Source organism: Puma concolor, chromosome A2 (genome assembly GCF_028749965.1).
Source record: "Puma concolor isolate L17-30 chromosome A2, mPumCon1.1.hap2, whole genome shotgun sequence".
Taxonomy (NCBI): domain Eukaryota; kingdom Metazoa; phylum Chordata; class Mammalia; order Carnivora; family Felidae; genus Puma; species Puma concolor.
Genome location: NC_141668.1, coordinates 155,030,490 through 155,044,093, shown reverse-complemented (window position 1 = coordinate 155,044,093; position 13,604 = coordinate 155,030,490). Strand labels below are relative to the sequence as shown.

Genomic DNA, 13,604 nt, shown 5'->3' with positions numbered 1-13,604 from the left:
TTTCAAAAGATGGCCAAATGGGGCAGCTTGGGGAGGTAGAAAACAGTGGCTTCAGGAAACAAGGAGGAGGAAAGATTGATGGACCCAAGGGACTAGCTGAATATAGGGAGTGGAGGGATGGAGACAGGGTGGTTGGGTGGGGTGCCTGGGGATACGGCCCGGGGAGAGAGGAGTTACTGTACAGCTTGCATCTCTGCCACGGCAGGTCTTTGAAGCTGCGTTGGCCTGGGTCAGATACGACCGGGAGCAGAGGGGGCCCTGCTTGCCTGAGCTGCTGTCCAATATCCGCCTACCCCTCTGCCGGCCCCAGTTCCTGTCAGACCGTGTACAGCAGGATGACATGGTGCGTTGCTGCCACAAATGCAGGTGAGTGCGGATCAGCCTGCACAGGATGCTGCCGGGGTCCAGGCAGAGGAGAGGACGTGGCCCCACTTAGGCTGTTGATGTTCCAGCTCAGGGGAGGAAGGATTGAGTGATCAGTCCTAATTTATAGCACGCAGATTGATCTGTCTTCTGTCTAGAGCCCGGAAAAGCCCAAGTCTGACCTCTTGGGCAAAGAAATGTGCCATGAGGGAGCATCAAGGCAGAAGGGGCTTCCTCCCCCATGCTGCCTGAAGATTTCCTAGCATCTCCAGGAGCTCACTTGGTGACGACTCCCTGGGGCTCCTTACTGTCTCCAGTAAACATTAGGGCGCTGGCCTTGGGTGGGTTTGGGCCCATCTAAGTGATGGGCAAGTGGGTGGGGGGACATGTTTACGGCACCTGAAACTTTTACCCTGGGTAAATCAGTGCTGACCTGGCACAGCAGAGCTCCCAAAACAGCTCAGAAGGCGGTAGCCCTTTTGGAGGATCATTATAAAAGCAGAGCAGCAAAGAACAATGTTCACCTTCCTCCAAACTGCTTGTCATATTCCCAGCGGGTTCAAGGGAGGTCAGTGGCTGTGTGCAAGCAGTATGAAGGTGTGTTTTGGCAAGGGGTGGAAGTGTGGCTACAGGTAGGTGGGACCCCGCAACCAGCAATCTCAACGGTGCTGTTAAATTTGAACTTCATCCTGTAGGCAACGGGTAGCTATCGGAGGTTCTTAGAGACAGCTTGGACTATAGTGTGGAGGGTGGAATGGAGAGGCAGGACTGGAGGCAGAGAAATCCACCAGGAGCAGTCGGCTTCTGCTGCCACAGTCTAGGTGAGCAATAGCGAATTGCAGGGTGCGAGCCATAGGTATAGGAAGGGCTGGGTCTCCGTTGTGACAGGATGCAGGCTGCTTGTTGAACCTCCCCAATGCCAACTGCTGTGGCCATCACCCTGTTCTTCTGCCAGGTGTGTGCTTGTTAGAAGATACTCATTTTGATTACACCTGCTGACATGGGCTCTGCTCACCCTGCCTCTCCAATTTTGAGCATGTTTCAATAGCTGTGTATGGTTTCCCCTGGACTCACCTGGGTTCAAGACCAAACCTTCCAGAAGGCTTCTCCTCCGATATTTCCCCTGCAGTTCGGGTGGGGAAGCCATGATTGGAAATACACATGTAGACCACGTGGGGAGAGTACCTCCTGTCATAACATCTTGTGCCTTGTTCCAGGGACCTGGTAGACGAAGCAAAGGACTATCACCTCATGCCAGAGCGCCGGCCCCACCTGCCGGCTTTCAGAACTAGGCCTCGCTGCTGCACATCCATTACTGGCCTTATCTACGCCGTGGGGGGCCTCAACTCAGCAGGTATCTTGCAGCTCCTCTTTGCAGCGCCCTGTCTTGGACTTTGTGGACGAAAAGGCACCCAAACAACCTAGCCCGGCCCTCTGGTTCCCCTCCCTCGTGTGTCACCACCCTGGTCCCTCTTGATTTTGTACAACTGTACTGCAGTTAAAGCATGTCAGATGTTAATACCGTTGAATCAGAATATCAGAGCTAAATACAGCCCTGGGTAGAATTCAGTTAAACACCCAGTTCTGTTACCAAGCTAATCACATTGGTCATACGGATCTCTGGAGTTAGACTATGACCATGTCCCCATGAGAAGGAAAATTCTCCATATACACAGGTTCTGCCACTATCAGTAATGCTGTTTTCACTTCCTACCTGCAACGAAAAGCACACATGCTTCAGAATCCGTATGTTGTTGGCAGCTCTTACACAGTCAAGTTTTCAGGAAAGCTTGTGGGCCCCTCTGCCCTCCTGCCCACCCAGGCACTGCTGCAGGGCAGGAGAGATTTGTAACGTGGCGCCTGAATCTTTGTGGTACAGTGGCGTGAGATTGTCATCTAGGTGAAGGCCAGGCCGGTTCAGTGTCAGTCTCGGTTTGTGGAGGTGGGGCGTTGGTGGGCAATCCTGGGCAGCTTCATTTTTAATTGAAGGTTAATGAGAGGTGGGTACAAGTCTCTGCTGCTTGTTAACCATGTGACCTGGAGAAGGGAAGTCCTTAACTAGTACACGCTGAAGTGTGGACGGTATGAGGTACCCCACAACAGAATAACACAGGGAAGGTGGATTATCTTATTTGATCCACAAAACAAACAAACAAACCTGTTGTATGAAGGTAGGGTTGGAATCACTCCTGGCTACTGTAACTACTGTTTATTGAGAACTTAGTATGTTTTAGAACTATGCTAGGTGCTTTGCCTATTCTGTCATTTGATCTTGACAACAAAGCTGCCACAGAGATTATCCCCATTTCATGTGTGAGAATAGAAGGTAAGAATACAAAGCAACTTGCCCAGAGTCACATGCTAGTAAGTGAAAGTCAGCAGGGGACCCACCCCTTCCCTCCAGGCATGCTTCCTGCCCTGGGGGGGATAGTGTGCCCATTTCCCATCTTTGGCTTTAAGCAGGTGGAATACCTCACTGCAGTTGTAAAACTGCCCTCTCTAGAAAGTACATGCCTCTTGTCTGATTCTGGTTTTCCTTGAAGAATTAGGTTTGAGGTTAACACAGCTGGAATGTCGTAGTGGGCCCATCTGGCTCCAGTAATTCTGTGGGAAAAATTGATAGAGTCAGGTCAAACGTTCCATATAATCAATGCCCAACAGCCGTGATCTAAACACGTGGTCTCATTTGTTTTAATTTGAGTAGCAAATTTTTATGCAGGTGATTCCCTGAATGTGGTAGAAGTATTCGACCCCATCGCCAACCGCTGGGAGAAGTGCCATCCCATGACAACAGCCCGCAGCCGTGTCGGTGTGGCTGTGGTGAACGGGCTTCTGTATGCCATCGGAGGGTATGACGGCCAGCTACGGCTGAGCACTGTGGAGGTCTACAACCCAGAGACGGACACATGGACCAGAGTGGGGAGCATGAATAGCAAGAGAAGGTATCCTGGAAGCCACTTGTGCAGCCCGAGCACACACACCGAACATCTGGGGAGCACCATGAGAGACAAGCAGAGGCACATAATAATGTAAAACACAAGCTGGCCTGGGAGTTTCCTGCGGCCAGGCCAGCCACAGCCAGCGCCTCCCGGGAGCCAGCCCCCCCCCATCTGCTTTAAAATCCCTGCCTTGTCCTTTGAGGAACCTGGGGAGATGAGACACAGACATGTGGAAGTTGTATTATTATTTAAGTGTCAGATAAGGACTGAAAATGCACGTTATGGAAGATTTGAGAAGGGGAAAAAAACTGGATGGGAACCTCTGGAAGATTTCAGGGAAGAGGTGGGATGAAAGTCGACACTTGAAGAATGAGTAGGATTTCACTTTATTAGTGATAAAAGGAAATGAGCGATGTTGTCCCTTATACTCTCTTCCCCCCCCACATCTCTGCCACACGCAGGCTTCCACTACCCCAGGGAGTATGTGAGCCGCAGCAATGCACTTTACTTCAGGGCCCCCACCCCCAGGTGTGAGCACATAGGTATTTGTGAAGTGGACCAAGTTTATGTCGCTTAACAACTTCCGGATACTTGTTTCCTCCATCGCTTGCCTGCTCAGATTTCCTGAAGAAGGGTTCAAGGGCATCCAAATAGCACCTCCATTCAGCCTTCTTAGTGCTGAAGAGGCAGGCAGCCTCTTCCCTTACACCAGGCGTGTGTGGAGCACGTGCACGGTTGGGCGGTGGGAGCTCTGGAGTGGGAGGGGATAACTGGACAAGTTCTTCTGCCCTCCGTGGGGCCACCCGGATCAGCAGTTTCAAGTGGCATTCAGGTTTCTCTTCCGGGGCTGACAGAGGAGAGGAAGTTGTCCCTACCCGTATAACCAGAACAGTTCTGCATTTCTCTTTCATAAACTGAGCTTCCTTGACAGAAGCCCAACTCTAGAGGGAAAGTTAAATGAATTATTTTTGAAAGGGACAGTTTGAAAACCACTGGAGCAGATGCTCTGCTTTGGGTTTTCTGTTTGTAAGATCAAGTGACTGCATATGTGGTGAGGAGGAAGAATCGGGGTGGGAGACCTTTACCATGTGAAAGTGTCGGGCCGGGAGGCACATGTGCCCTGTCGTGCAGTTAGTACGTGGCCTCGAGCCGGAAGGAATCTGCTTCTGTACCGATAAGACCAGATTCACAAAGGGTCAAATTAGGCTCGTTTGGGAAAAATAAAGTTTGTATACACGATCTGCTCCTCTCGAGACCCTGAGCTAACAGGCTTGTGGTTCCTTTCTCTCCCTCTCCCTGCCTCAGTGCTTCCCTTTTCAGCTCCTTGGGTGCTTTGTGGCCTTCTGTGGCCTCGAATGACTCATCGCTCCATTTCCCCAACCCCTGATTGCCTTTTTTGCTTTCACTGCAACTACTTGTTCTTCCTTGTGTGTCTGCTCTGGGCAACTGCCTTGCCTTGACGTCCCCGGGTTTGGAGTGTTGTCCAGCAGGAGAGTCCCCTGGGCATCCCCTTCCCTCACTGTGGCTAATGCCCTGTTATTAGTAGCGTGGATCCAGCTCCATTTCCTCCCTTTTAAATTACAGGCTGCCTAAAAATGTTCTGAGTCCCTTGCCTGCTGACACCCCACATGGCAGTCTGTCTTGCCAGTTGGTGACAAACTCCTCCCTGCTGTCAGCCCTTCCCCTTCAGGCTTTCTCTTGTGGACCATTCTAGTCCATGCTGGTCAGCGTGCCCCCCACCCCCCTCCCCCTTCACGCTGGCTTCTACCATTTAGTTGACAGTTAACCTGATGCAGTTTTGTGGCACCTCTTCTCTCATATTGCTGTTGAGCTCATTCCTGTGTTGTTAACGTATGTCTGCTTCTAGCAGGATAGTGATGTGTCTAGTGAATTTGTGGTCTTCCCACAGTCCTTGCCTGAGGCAAGAGTCCTTTTCCTCTTCTAGGCTGGTTCGGGGGTGGGGGGGGGGGGTTCTGTTACCGAGTCCCTCAAAGGGACATTGCATGGAATCAGCTTGATTTTACATTGGAAAGGTGGCAGTTAGCCGGGTATATTTTATTTTCCTGTTTGTCAGCCACCCAGATTCATTTTTAATCTTCTCCAACATCAGATTTGAAAACCGTGAATCGGGCAGCTTGGCACTCATGTTTCTCATGAGGCTTTATGTAGAATGGAAGATTATGTGATTATGCCAGACCACTGGGTCTTTAATCTGAGGAGAGTGGGGCATGGTAGACAGCAGGGGAGTGGGCTTGTCGCATTTAGATAGGAAGCATGCCTCTCCCTGGGCAGTCTGGAAAAGCACCCGACCTCCCCAGCCACAGCTGCTCATCTGTACAGTGAAGATGGTGGTACCTCCTTGCAGGGTGTGGTGAGGGTGGGAGATAGCAAGCCTAGAGTACCTGCCCTATGTCGTAAGTGTACAACAGGAGACTAGCGTCACCCACTGAGACAAAGTAGGGGCCATCGGGGCCACATCTGTCATGAAAAGACATCTGTCGAACTTTACAGCGAATTAAATAAAATCAGGCTAACGCAACAAACATGTTGAAGGCCTATCACCTACAAAGCACCATGCTAAGCACTGTCAGAGTCACACAGAGGAAGACCCCTGTCTTCCAGGAGGTCCCCACTTGTTGAGAGGTGACAGGTGCCAGAATGTAGCACCTGTGGGTGGGAGCTTTGGCTTGCTCAGCACTGTGAATCTAGTGCCTGGGATGCGAGCCTCCTGAGTACCTCATGGGATCTGAGGAGTGAATGAGTGACCACAACCAAGCTGTGATAAAGAAGCTGTCCCTGGCAGCGAGGGGCGGGAGGGACGGACTCTTGCTGAAGGATCCAAGATGGCTTTTTGAGCAGGAGAAAGAGGAATTTGACCTGGGCCTCAAAGGTGATGAGACCCTGAGCACAGCAAGGTGGAAGGTGAGCATTTCAGACAGATCAAGGACTGAGAACGGGCCCCAGAGCGAACCCTGGCAGGGGGTACCACACGGCAGCTTCTTTCTTTCCCCCTCAATTTTACACCTTTACTTAGTCACACGTGTGGGATTTAGGTCTGCTCTAGAAAGAGGCAGTTGATGGTTAGGTTTATCCCCCAGGGAGCATGAAAGGCTGGCCCTGGAAGTCAGAGGCCCATCTGGATGACAGCTCTGTCTTTTTCAGTGCCATGGGGACGGTCGTGCTGGATGGGCAGATCTACGTCTGTGGGGGCTACGATGGCAACTCTTCTCTCAACTCTGTGGAGACCTACTCACCCGAGACAGACAAGTAAGGACTCCAGCTCCCGGGGACAACTGAAACTTGTTAAACAGAGTATAAAGAATTAGACCTGCAGGATAGAGAATATCCTAGTCGCCTTTTCAGCCCATATAGTACCTTGCATATAATAAGTATTTAGTAACTTTTGGTTAAATGAATGAAGGACTGAATAAATTTTATTTTATTTTATTTTTTTAAGTAAGCTCTGCACCCAACATGGGGCTTGAACTCATGACCCTGAGGTCAAGGGTTGCAAGCTGTACCAACTGAGCCAGCCAGGCTTATTTTATTTAGTTTTTTAATTTTTTTGACTTGAGAGAGAGGCAGAGGGAGAGAGAGAGAATCCCAAGCAGGCTCCACTCAACATGAAAGCCCGACATGGGACTTGATCCCACGACCCTGGGATCATGCCCTGAGCCAAAGTCGTGAGTCAGATGCTCAACCAACTGATCCATCCAGGCACCCGTGGATTGAATAAATTTTTAAAACAGATAAGTCTGCATAGATAGCTGGAAATGTTTATTTAATCATCTGTACCTCTTTGTTAAATCAGCCCATTTTTTAAAATCTTTATTTACTTTTGAGAGAGAGAGACAGAGTGCGAGCAGGGGAGGAACAGAGAGAGAGGGAGACACAGAATCCGAAGCAGGCTCCAGGCTCCAAGCCATCAGCACAGAGCCCGACATGAGGCTCAAACCATGAGATCATGACCTGAGCCAAAGTCGGCCACTCAACCGACTGAGCCACCCAGGCACCCCTAAATCAGCCCATTTAATGGAAGTGCAGGTGAAAGGGGATAAGAAATAAATGCACAACACTTTCCAAAGTAGGATAGGTATGACTCAGGTAGGATGTGATTTAGAGAAAAAAAAAAAGTTATATGGTCAAATAAGCTTAGAAGACATTGATGTCTGTACCGCTAGAGTTCCTGTCTTTCCATAAAACATGTTAACATTTTAAAGACTGAAAAATTCTGCAGTGAAGAAGTCTGTTCAATCTCATCTTACACAATGCCTGTCACCATCTTCCTTTATGGAATACTCTTTGGAAAACAACTGGCAAGGTTAGCCCAAATTTTTCATTTCAGTATTTGAATCTTCTCATAAGCCAGTTAGTTGATTCATCAGAATGCTTTTCAGCCAATGTTCCATTCACTTAACCAACTTACTATGTATCGGGCAGCAGGCTGGGTGTCTGAGATCCTAGCAGCTGGTCTGCAGGGGCCACAGGTGCATCGTGATTCTCCTACCCTGGGGGCGTCTGTTTGGAGCTCTTGGGTGCAGGGTGGGGAGCACCTTCATCTTTACCATGGCTGGCAGGGAGAGGCAGGGTGTCAGGGTTGACTTCTGAGAGGAGACCCATTATGGATAGTGGGAGATGCGCATTGTAGGCAGGGAGCAAAAATAGAGGCCCAGAGGACAGCGAGTGCTCAGTGTGACCGAGCAGCCAGCATGCATGGCATATGGCAGGAAATGAAAGTGAAGTAGATGCGGACCAAGAGATAAAGAACCGCATAGGGAACTGGGACTCTGCCATGGAGAAAACAGTAAGGAGCCACTACCGGGGTGGGCTGCATAGGGTTGGGATGGGGAGGATTTGAAAGCCAGGCCACCTGTAAGGAGGCTGTGGCAGGCCACCAGGTGAGAGGCCCGAGCTAGGGCAGCGATAGCAGGGATGGGAACGAGCGGTGACTACCAAGGCAAACCAGCTGGGACTTGGTGACCACGGGAATGTTGATGATGAGGGAGAAAAGACCATGAAAACACTGAATCTGAGTATGGCGGTTCAATGGCTGGTGGTCCCATTAACAAGACTGGGCAGTGCAAGGGAGGAGCAGATCTGTAAGGGAGAGGGGCCTTGTTTGGGACGTGCTGATTTTGAGTGCCTGCAGAGGTGGGGAGATTGTGCGGGGTGAGAAGGAACACTCCACGCTTCACCCCAGCCCTTCTGAGCTGTCCTGGGAGGACAGCAACGCCCAATCTCATGGCCCCCCCTCCTCCTCTGGCTCTTCCCTGAAGGTGGACGGTGGTGACCCCGATGAGCTCAAGTCGCAGTGCTGCTGGGGTGACGGTGTTTGAGGGCAGGATATATGTGTCGGGTGGCCACGACGGTCTGCAGATCTTCAACAGTGTGAGTCTGGGCTCCCCCGGGGCTAAGGGTACCCACTCCTTCCATCTTTGAGAATGATTTTGAAAGGTAGTTCTTTGGAAGAAACTCCAGCCTTGCCATAGCTGGGTAAAGCGTCATCTAGTGAGGTTTCAGGCCATCTGCCACGTGCTCTGAAATTCTTCTGAGAATGGGAGCCAGTGCACACAAAGGAGGGGTAGAGTATAGCCATGCCAGCCCCACCCCCACCCTGTCCAGTTCACAAATGCTTCATGAGACCTGGCAAAATCCCTGCCCAGAGTAGGCGCAATTACACACAGTGTGAAGTTTCAAACAGTTGTATTCTGGATGATTTGTTTATTCTTTAAAATAAACATTTATTCTTTAAAAAGCAAACAAACAAACAAAAAAACCCTCAACCGCCATCTAGTGGTAGATCCATGGAGTTGCTCAGTGCTGTGGTGGAATGCACTCTGGACAGGTTTCGGGAGACCCTGCTCTCATCCCAGCTCTGTCACTACATAGCAGTGTATCCTTGGGCAACCCCTCTGTTCCCTGAGATGTAAGACAGATGTAAGACAGAGGGGGTCAGATTAAGTGATGTCTCTCCTGTCCCATAAGCCCCAGAGCAGGTGCGCAGCCAAGGAAGCAGGGCATGGGAGCCAGGGCACACACTGGCCTCTGACTGGAGTCTGACACCATGCAGGTCACCGTGCCCTGTGAGGTCGCCCTGCGGACTGAGCTTCGGCTCTGACCCCCGTGCCTCTGTCCCCAATGCAGGTGGAACACTACAACCACCACACAGCCACCTGGCATCCAGCGGCCAGCATGCTCAACAAGCGTTGCCGGCATGGAGCCGCGTCCCTGGGAAGCAAGATGTTCGTCTGTGGGGGCTACGACGGCTCGGGCTTCCTCAGTATCGCTGAGGTGTACAGCTCCGTGGCAGACCAGTGGTGCCTGATCGTCCCCATGCACACGCGCCGGAGTCGGGTCTCCCTGGTGGCCAGCTGTGGGCGTCTCTACGCTGTCGGGGGCTATGATGGACAGTCAAACCTGAGCTCGGTGGAGATGTATGACCCGGAGACGGACCGCTGGACATTTATGGCCCCCATGGCGTGTCACGAGGGAGGGGTTGGCGTGGGCTGCATCCCCCTCCTCACCATCTAAGGCAGAGGCAGGGGATGTGGCGGGGTAGGGACCTGGTACAGGTACAGGCACTCCCTTCCAGGGACAGGCCCCCTTGGGAGAGGTGGTAGACCAGGGGACGGGGTAAATGTGAGCTTGCTGGAGGTACAGCCTTTCCAAGTGCTCACAGCCTCCCTCACTGTGCTGCCCTTGTGACCTTCAAGCCTAGGTCACCAAGATGCACAGCGTGGGACTGAGCCCCTCCGGGTTCCACAGCTGGTGGCATGGGACTGCTTTGCTGGTCCACGCGTACACAGGCTCCATCCAAGTCGGCCTCCCACCTGCCACTTGGCGGAAAGCCTGCCATCTGACGCTCTTCCTCGCCTGCTGTTCTGGCCACGCGGTGGCCAGCTTGCAATGGGGTAGCTGCAGTGGCCAAGACTGCTGGAAGCTGGGGTGTGGCTAGGGGAGGAAGGACACGCCCCAGGGGCTCTCGTTGCCTGTGGCGGTGCAGCCACGCAACTTGCCCGTTGCACACAAGCACCTCCCTCTTCCATCTTAGGGCACAGAGGACTGTGTCTTCATTGCTGGGTGACCAGGGAGAGCAGAAGCTTTTCCTGAATTTTGGAATTTTAACGAGGTCTTTTTCATCTTGTTCAGGAGAAATAGAAGGAGAAAAAAGATACTTGAAAGAAACCGAAAGATATTTAAACAACGAAACAGTTGAAAGAAACTGGAAAGAAAAATACCTTTTTTTAAGTGAACATTTTTTGCGAGTAGAAGGCATTAGAAGACACTAAAGGCAAATGTGAGTTTAAATGGAAAACTGCCCACCACGAAAAAGGGCGGGCGGCATCCACTCCCACATTCGGGTCCCAGGGTCCTGAGGCCTCGCACAGCACTTGGGGTTGCCTCTGAGCCCTCGCGTGTCTGGGGTCAGTACGCTCTCCACTGGTCCTCTAGCAAGGTGCTCATGGGGTTTGTACTCACACTCACCATCAGAGGACTTTTTTAATCGTAGGCTTAGTGAATCGGCTCAATTACGGCCACTCTTCTAGGGGAGAGTTTCCAGCTGGTCGCCAGAGGCTCCAGGGTGCCCCTGTGGTCACCTCCCACTGCCACCATGGCGTTCACTCAGACTCTCCGCCCCTACTTTCATTCCTCATATGACCAGCAAGGAGACAGCAGGTCTGGCCAGATTCTCGCCCGTCTATCATTCTCGGATAGTTTTCCTCATTGCGATACTTCTGGGGCACATTGACCATTTGTACCTCTAGAACCTAACCAGGGACTTGGTCCTTCCACCAGCCATGGCTGGCTTGGTCCAGTAGCCTCGTCTACCCTCCAGTCCACTGCTTCTCCATCCACTCGCCAATTCCAGGGGTCTGGCCTCCCTCCAGCCCTTGGCAGACCGACCAGCAAGGTGGACCTTTACACTCAAGCAAAGCTGACTTTATGGCAAAGAACTAAAGGCCGAAAGAATCTCTTGCTGCTGCAAAGAACAGATTTTATATTTCTTCTTCTGATCTTAGCAAATGACCTCTTGAAGAGACTCCATGCTCCTTCCTCCTCCTCCCTGAACAGGACCTTGACGTCACACAGCAGGGCCTGAGCAGGAGGACACTTCTGTTACCAGTGCACTGGGCAGTGGGGCTGGGCTTCAGCTGCTGCTGCCAAAACCTGGTTTTCTAAACTGCTTCCAGCACAGACTAAACGAGGACACAGTTCCTTTAATGCAAGACTGTGTCTTAGGATCCCATTCTCTGCCTGGCTGGTCTCCTGTCCCTTGCTGCCTACTAGGGTGGCCTGGAAGCCTGTTCAGAAAGGCACAGTGTGGATCCTGAGACGTCTTTTCCACCCCCACACCACAAGGTTTACGAGTGTGTGCGATCGCCACGTATCCAGAAGGATGTACCTTTGTTACCTGCCACTTAGGAGCCGGGCCTCTGCTACGAGCACTTGAAAATGATGTTTTGATTTCAAATGACCCAACAGTCTGATGTAGTTTCACCTGGGCTCGCGGTGGAGCCTCAGCATTTCTCTCTCACTCCCTCTGGGTTTGCCTACAGAAGTAGACTCGGAAGGCGGTTGGGTCTGCGTTTCCTGTTAGAGAGGCGTGTGTCAGTGCTCCTCTTATTATCAGAAGCCCTTTTGTGAACTAGAAGCAGTCCTGGCCATCCCGGATTGTGGAGGGGTTAAGGATCAGTCAGTGGGCTAATGAGGAGGCCTCCCGGGCCCTCAGGATGCTGGCACGGATGTTGCCATTGAGGCTGATAGATGATTTCCCCACCATCTGCTGCTCTTGTAGTGGCCTTCCTGAGTCCACTCCCACCTCCTGGTGTGGAAGTTAACACTGCTGCACCCGGGGCCAGTGCTTTGATCTGGGTGGGCCGTGAGCACGAGTGAGCCAACACCAACATTTTCACACTCTTCCAGCCGTCGCTTCCTCGGTCTGAGGGGGGTGTTTGCAAATGACTGGGCTGGCTCTTTGGTGTTGGAGCCTTTCCAGTAGCCCTGTGAAAAGAAGAGTCCTCACCCAAGGATGTTGTGAAAAGCGTGTAACTAGGAGGTAGGAGAGATGTCATGCTCAGTGGACCTTGGGGTCCAGCCCAGCTGTGAGCACGGGATTGCGGCACTCAACGTCCTTGGGCATTTCCCCTCCTCAGATAACACAGAGCCTTCTGGGTTTCACCTGAGATCAAAGCCAGGATGGGAGCTGAAGACCAGCCTTTTGGTCACAGAGATGGAAGTAGGTAGAAATTCTTCCTGCCCCCCCACCCCCCGGCAGTTTAACCTTTCCCAGAAAATCTTATTTCCTTTTATTTATAGAATGCATGTCTTTTGTGTTAAGAAACCAAAGAAAAATAAAAAGTACACTCCTAATATCTTCTTGTCCTTTCTTGTTTTATTTTTTAAATATTAGAAGTAAATCATGTTTTTATTGAAGTTCAGTGAAAAGATATATTGGACAAAGTAAAAACATTCCTGTGAAAATAAGGGAAGAGCCAGATGTATAGCAAAATCAGTCTTTGGAGAGACACATGTATGTTTTATTTTATAAGAATGAGTTCGGGTGAAAAATACACAAAAGTCTTCGCTAGCATGTTGCGTATTTGCTGACGTGCAGATCAGCACTCTTCTTGGATTTCCCCTTTTCTTCGCTCAGTGCTGTAAAACTCCAGAGTTCCCTGGCAGAGTGCGGCTAGCCTGTCTACTGCCGAGAACCCAGACGGCTCCTTAAAACTCTGGGCCAGAGGTGCTTAACTTCGGCGTACATAAAAGTCCCTAACAAATTCTTAAACCACACACTGATTCACAGATCCCTCCTGTGGGACCAACGGCTGGGGTGCAGCTCGGGTACACGGGCACAGGCAGATTTCCATGGTGGTTTGTCCACTCCTCAAAGTGTGAGAGAACTGGACTCCTGTGTTTAATTTCCACTTCTCCAAATACAGCCACATTCCAGAGCTGCCTTCCTGAGATTACACCCTGGTCACTGTGGTTGTGGATGTCAGGAAACTCTTCATTCACACTTCCCCAAAAGCCAGCTACAGTCAGTCCTATCTAGTGGGTAAGGATTATGCTTGAACGGCAACTTTTATTTTTCAAGACTTTAGAAGGGTAGGTCTCTCCCACGTACATCCCACCAGCACGTTTCACACATAAACACTATTGATTCTCACCAGGTCCCCTCAGGAATCCCCACAGGGTAGGTTGCGTGGCTCATTTTAGCATAAGGAAAGAGCTTCAGAAGGGCCGAGTAACTGACCTGATTCATCAGCTAACTTGTAGTGTTGTCAAGAATTGAGACCA

At 51.1% G+C, this 13,604-nt stretch overlaps 1 protein-coding gene across 3 annotated transcripts in view; it reads left to right on the top strand.

The window, feature by feature from the left end:
• KLHL18 (kelch like family member 18) overlaps positions 1-12,676 on the top strand; it is a 56,526-nt gene extending 43,850 nt beyond the window's left edge. For 2 of the 3 annotated variants that reach the window (XM_086698373.1, XM_086698374.1), the window contains 6 exons: positions 206-366; positions 1,581-1,717; positions 3,068-3,305; positions 6,465-6,569; positions 8,579-8,690; positions 9,447-12,676. In XM_086698373.1, the coding sequence (XP_086554499.1) occupies positions 206-366; positions 1,581-1,717; positions 3,068-3,305; positions 6,465-6,569; positions 8,579-8,690; positions 9,447-9,833 (1,140 nt within the window). In that variant the 3' untranslated portion in view covers positions 9,834-12,676. The remainder of the gene's footprint in view (positions 1-205; positions 367-1,580; positions 1,718-3,067; positions 3,306-6,464; positions 6,570-8,578; positions 8,691-9,446) is intronic. The other variant, XM_025916274.2, reaches the window with a different exon arrangement.
• The last annotated feature ends 928 nt before the right edge of the window (positions 12,677-13,604 follow it).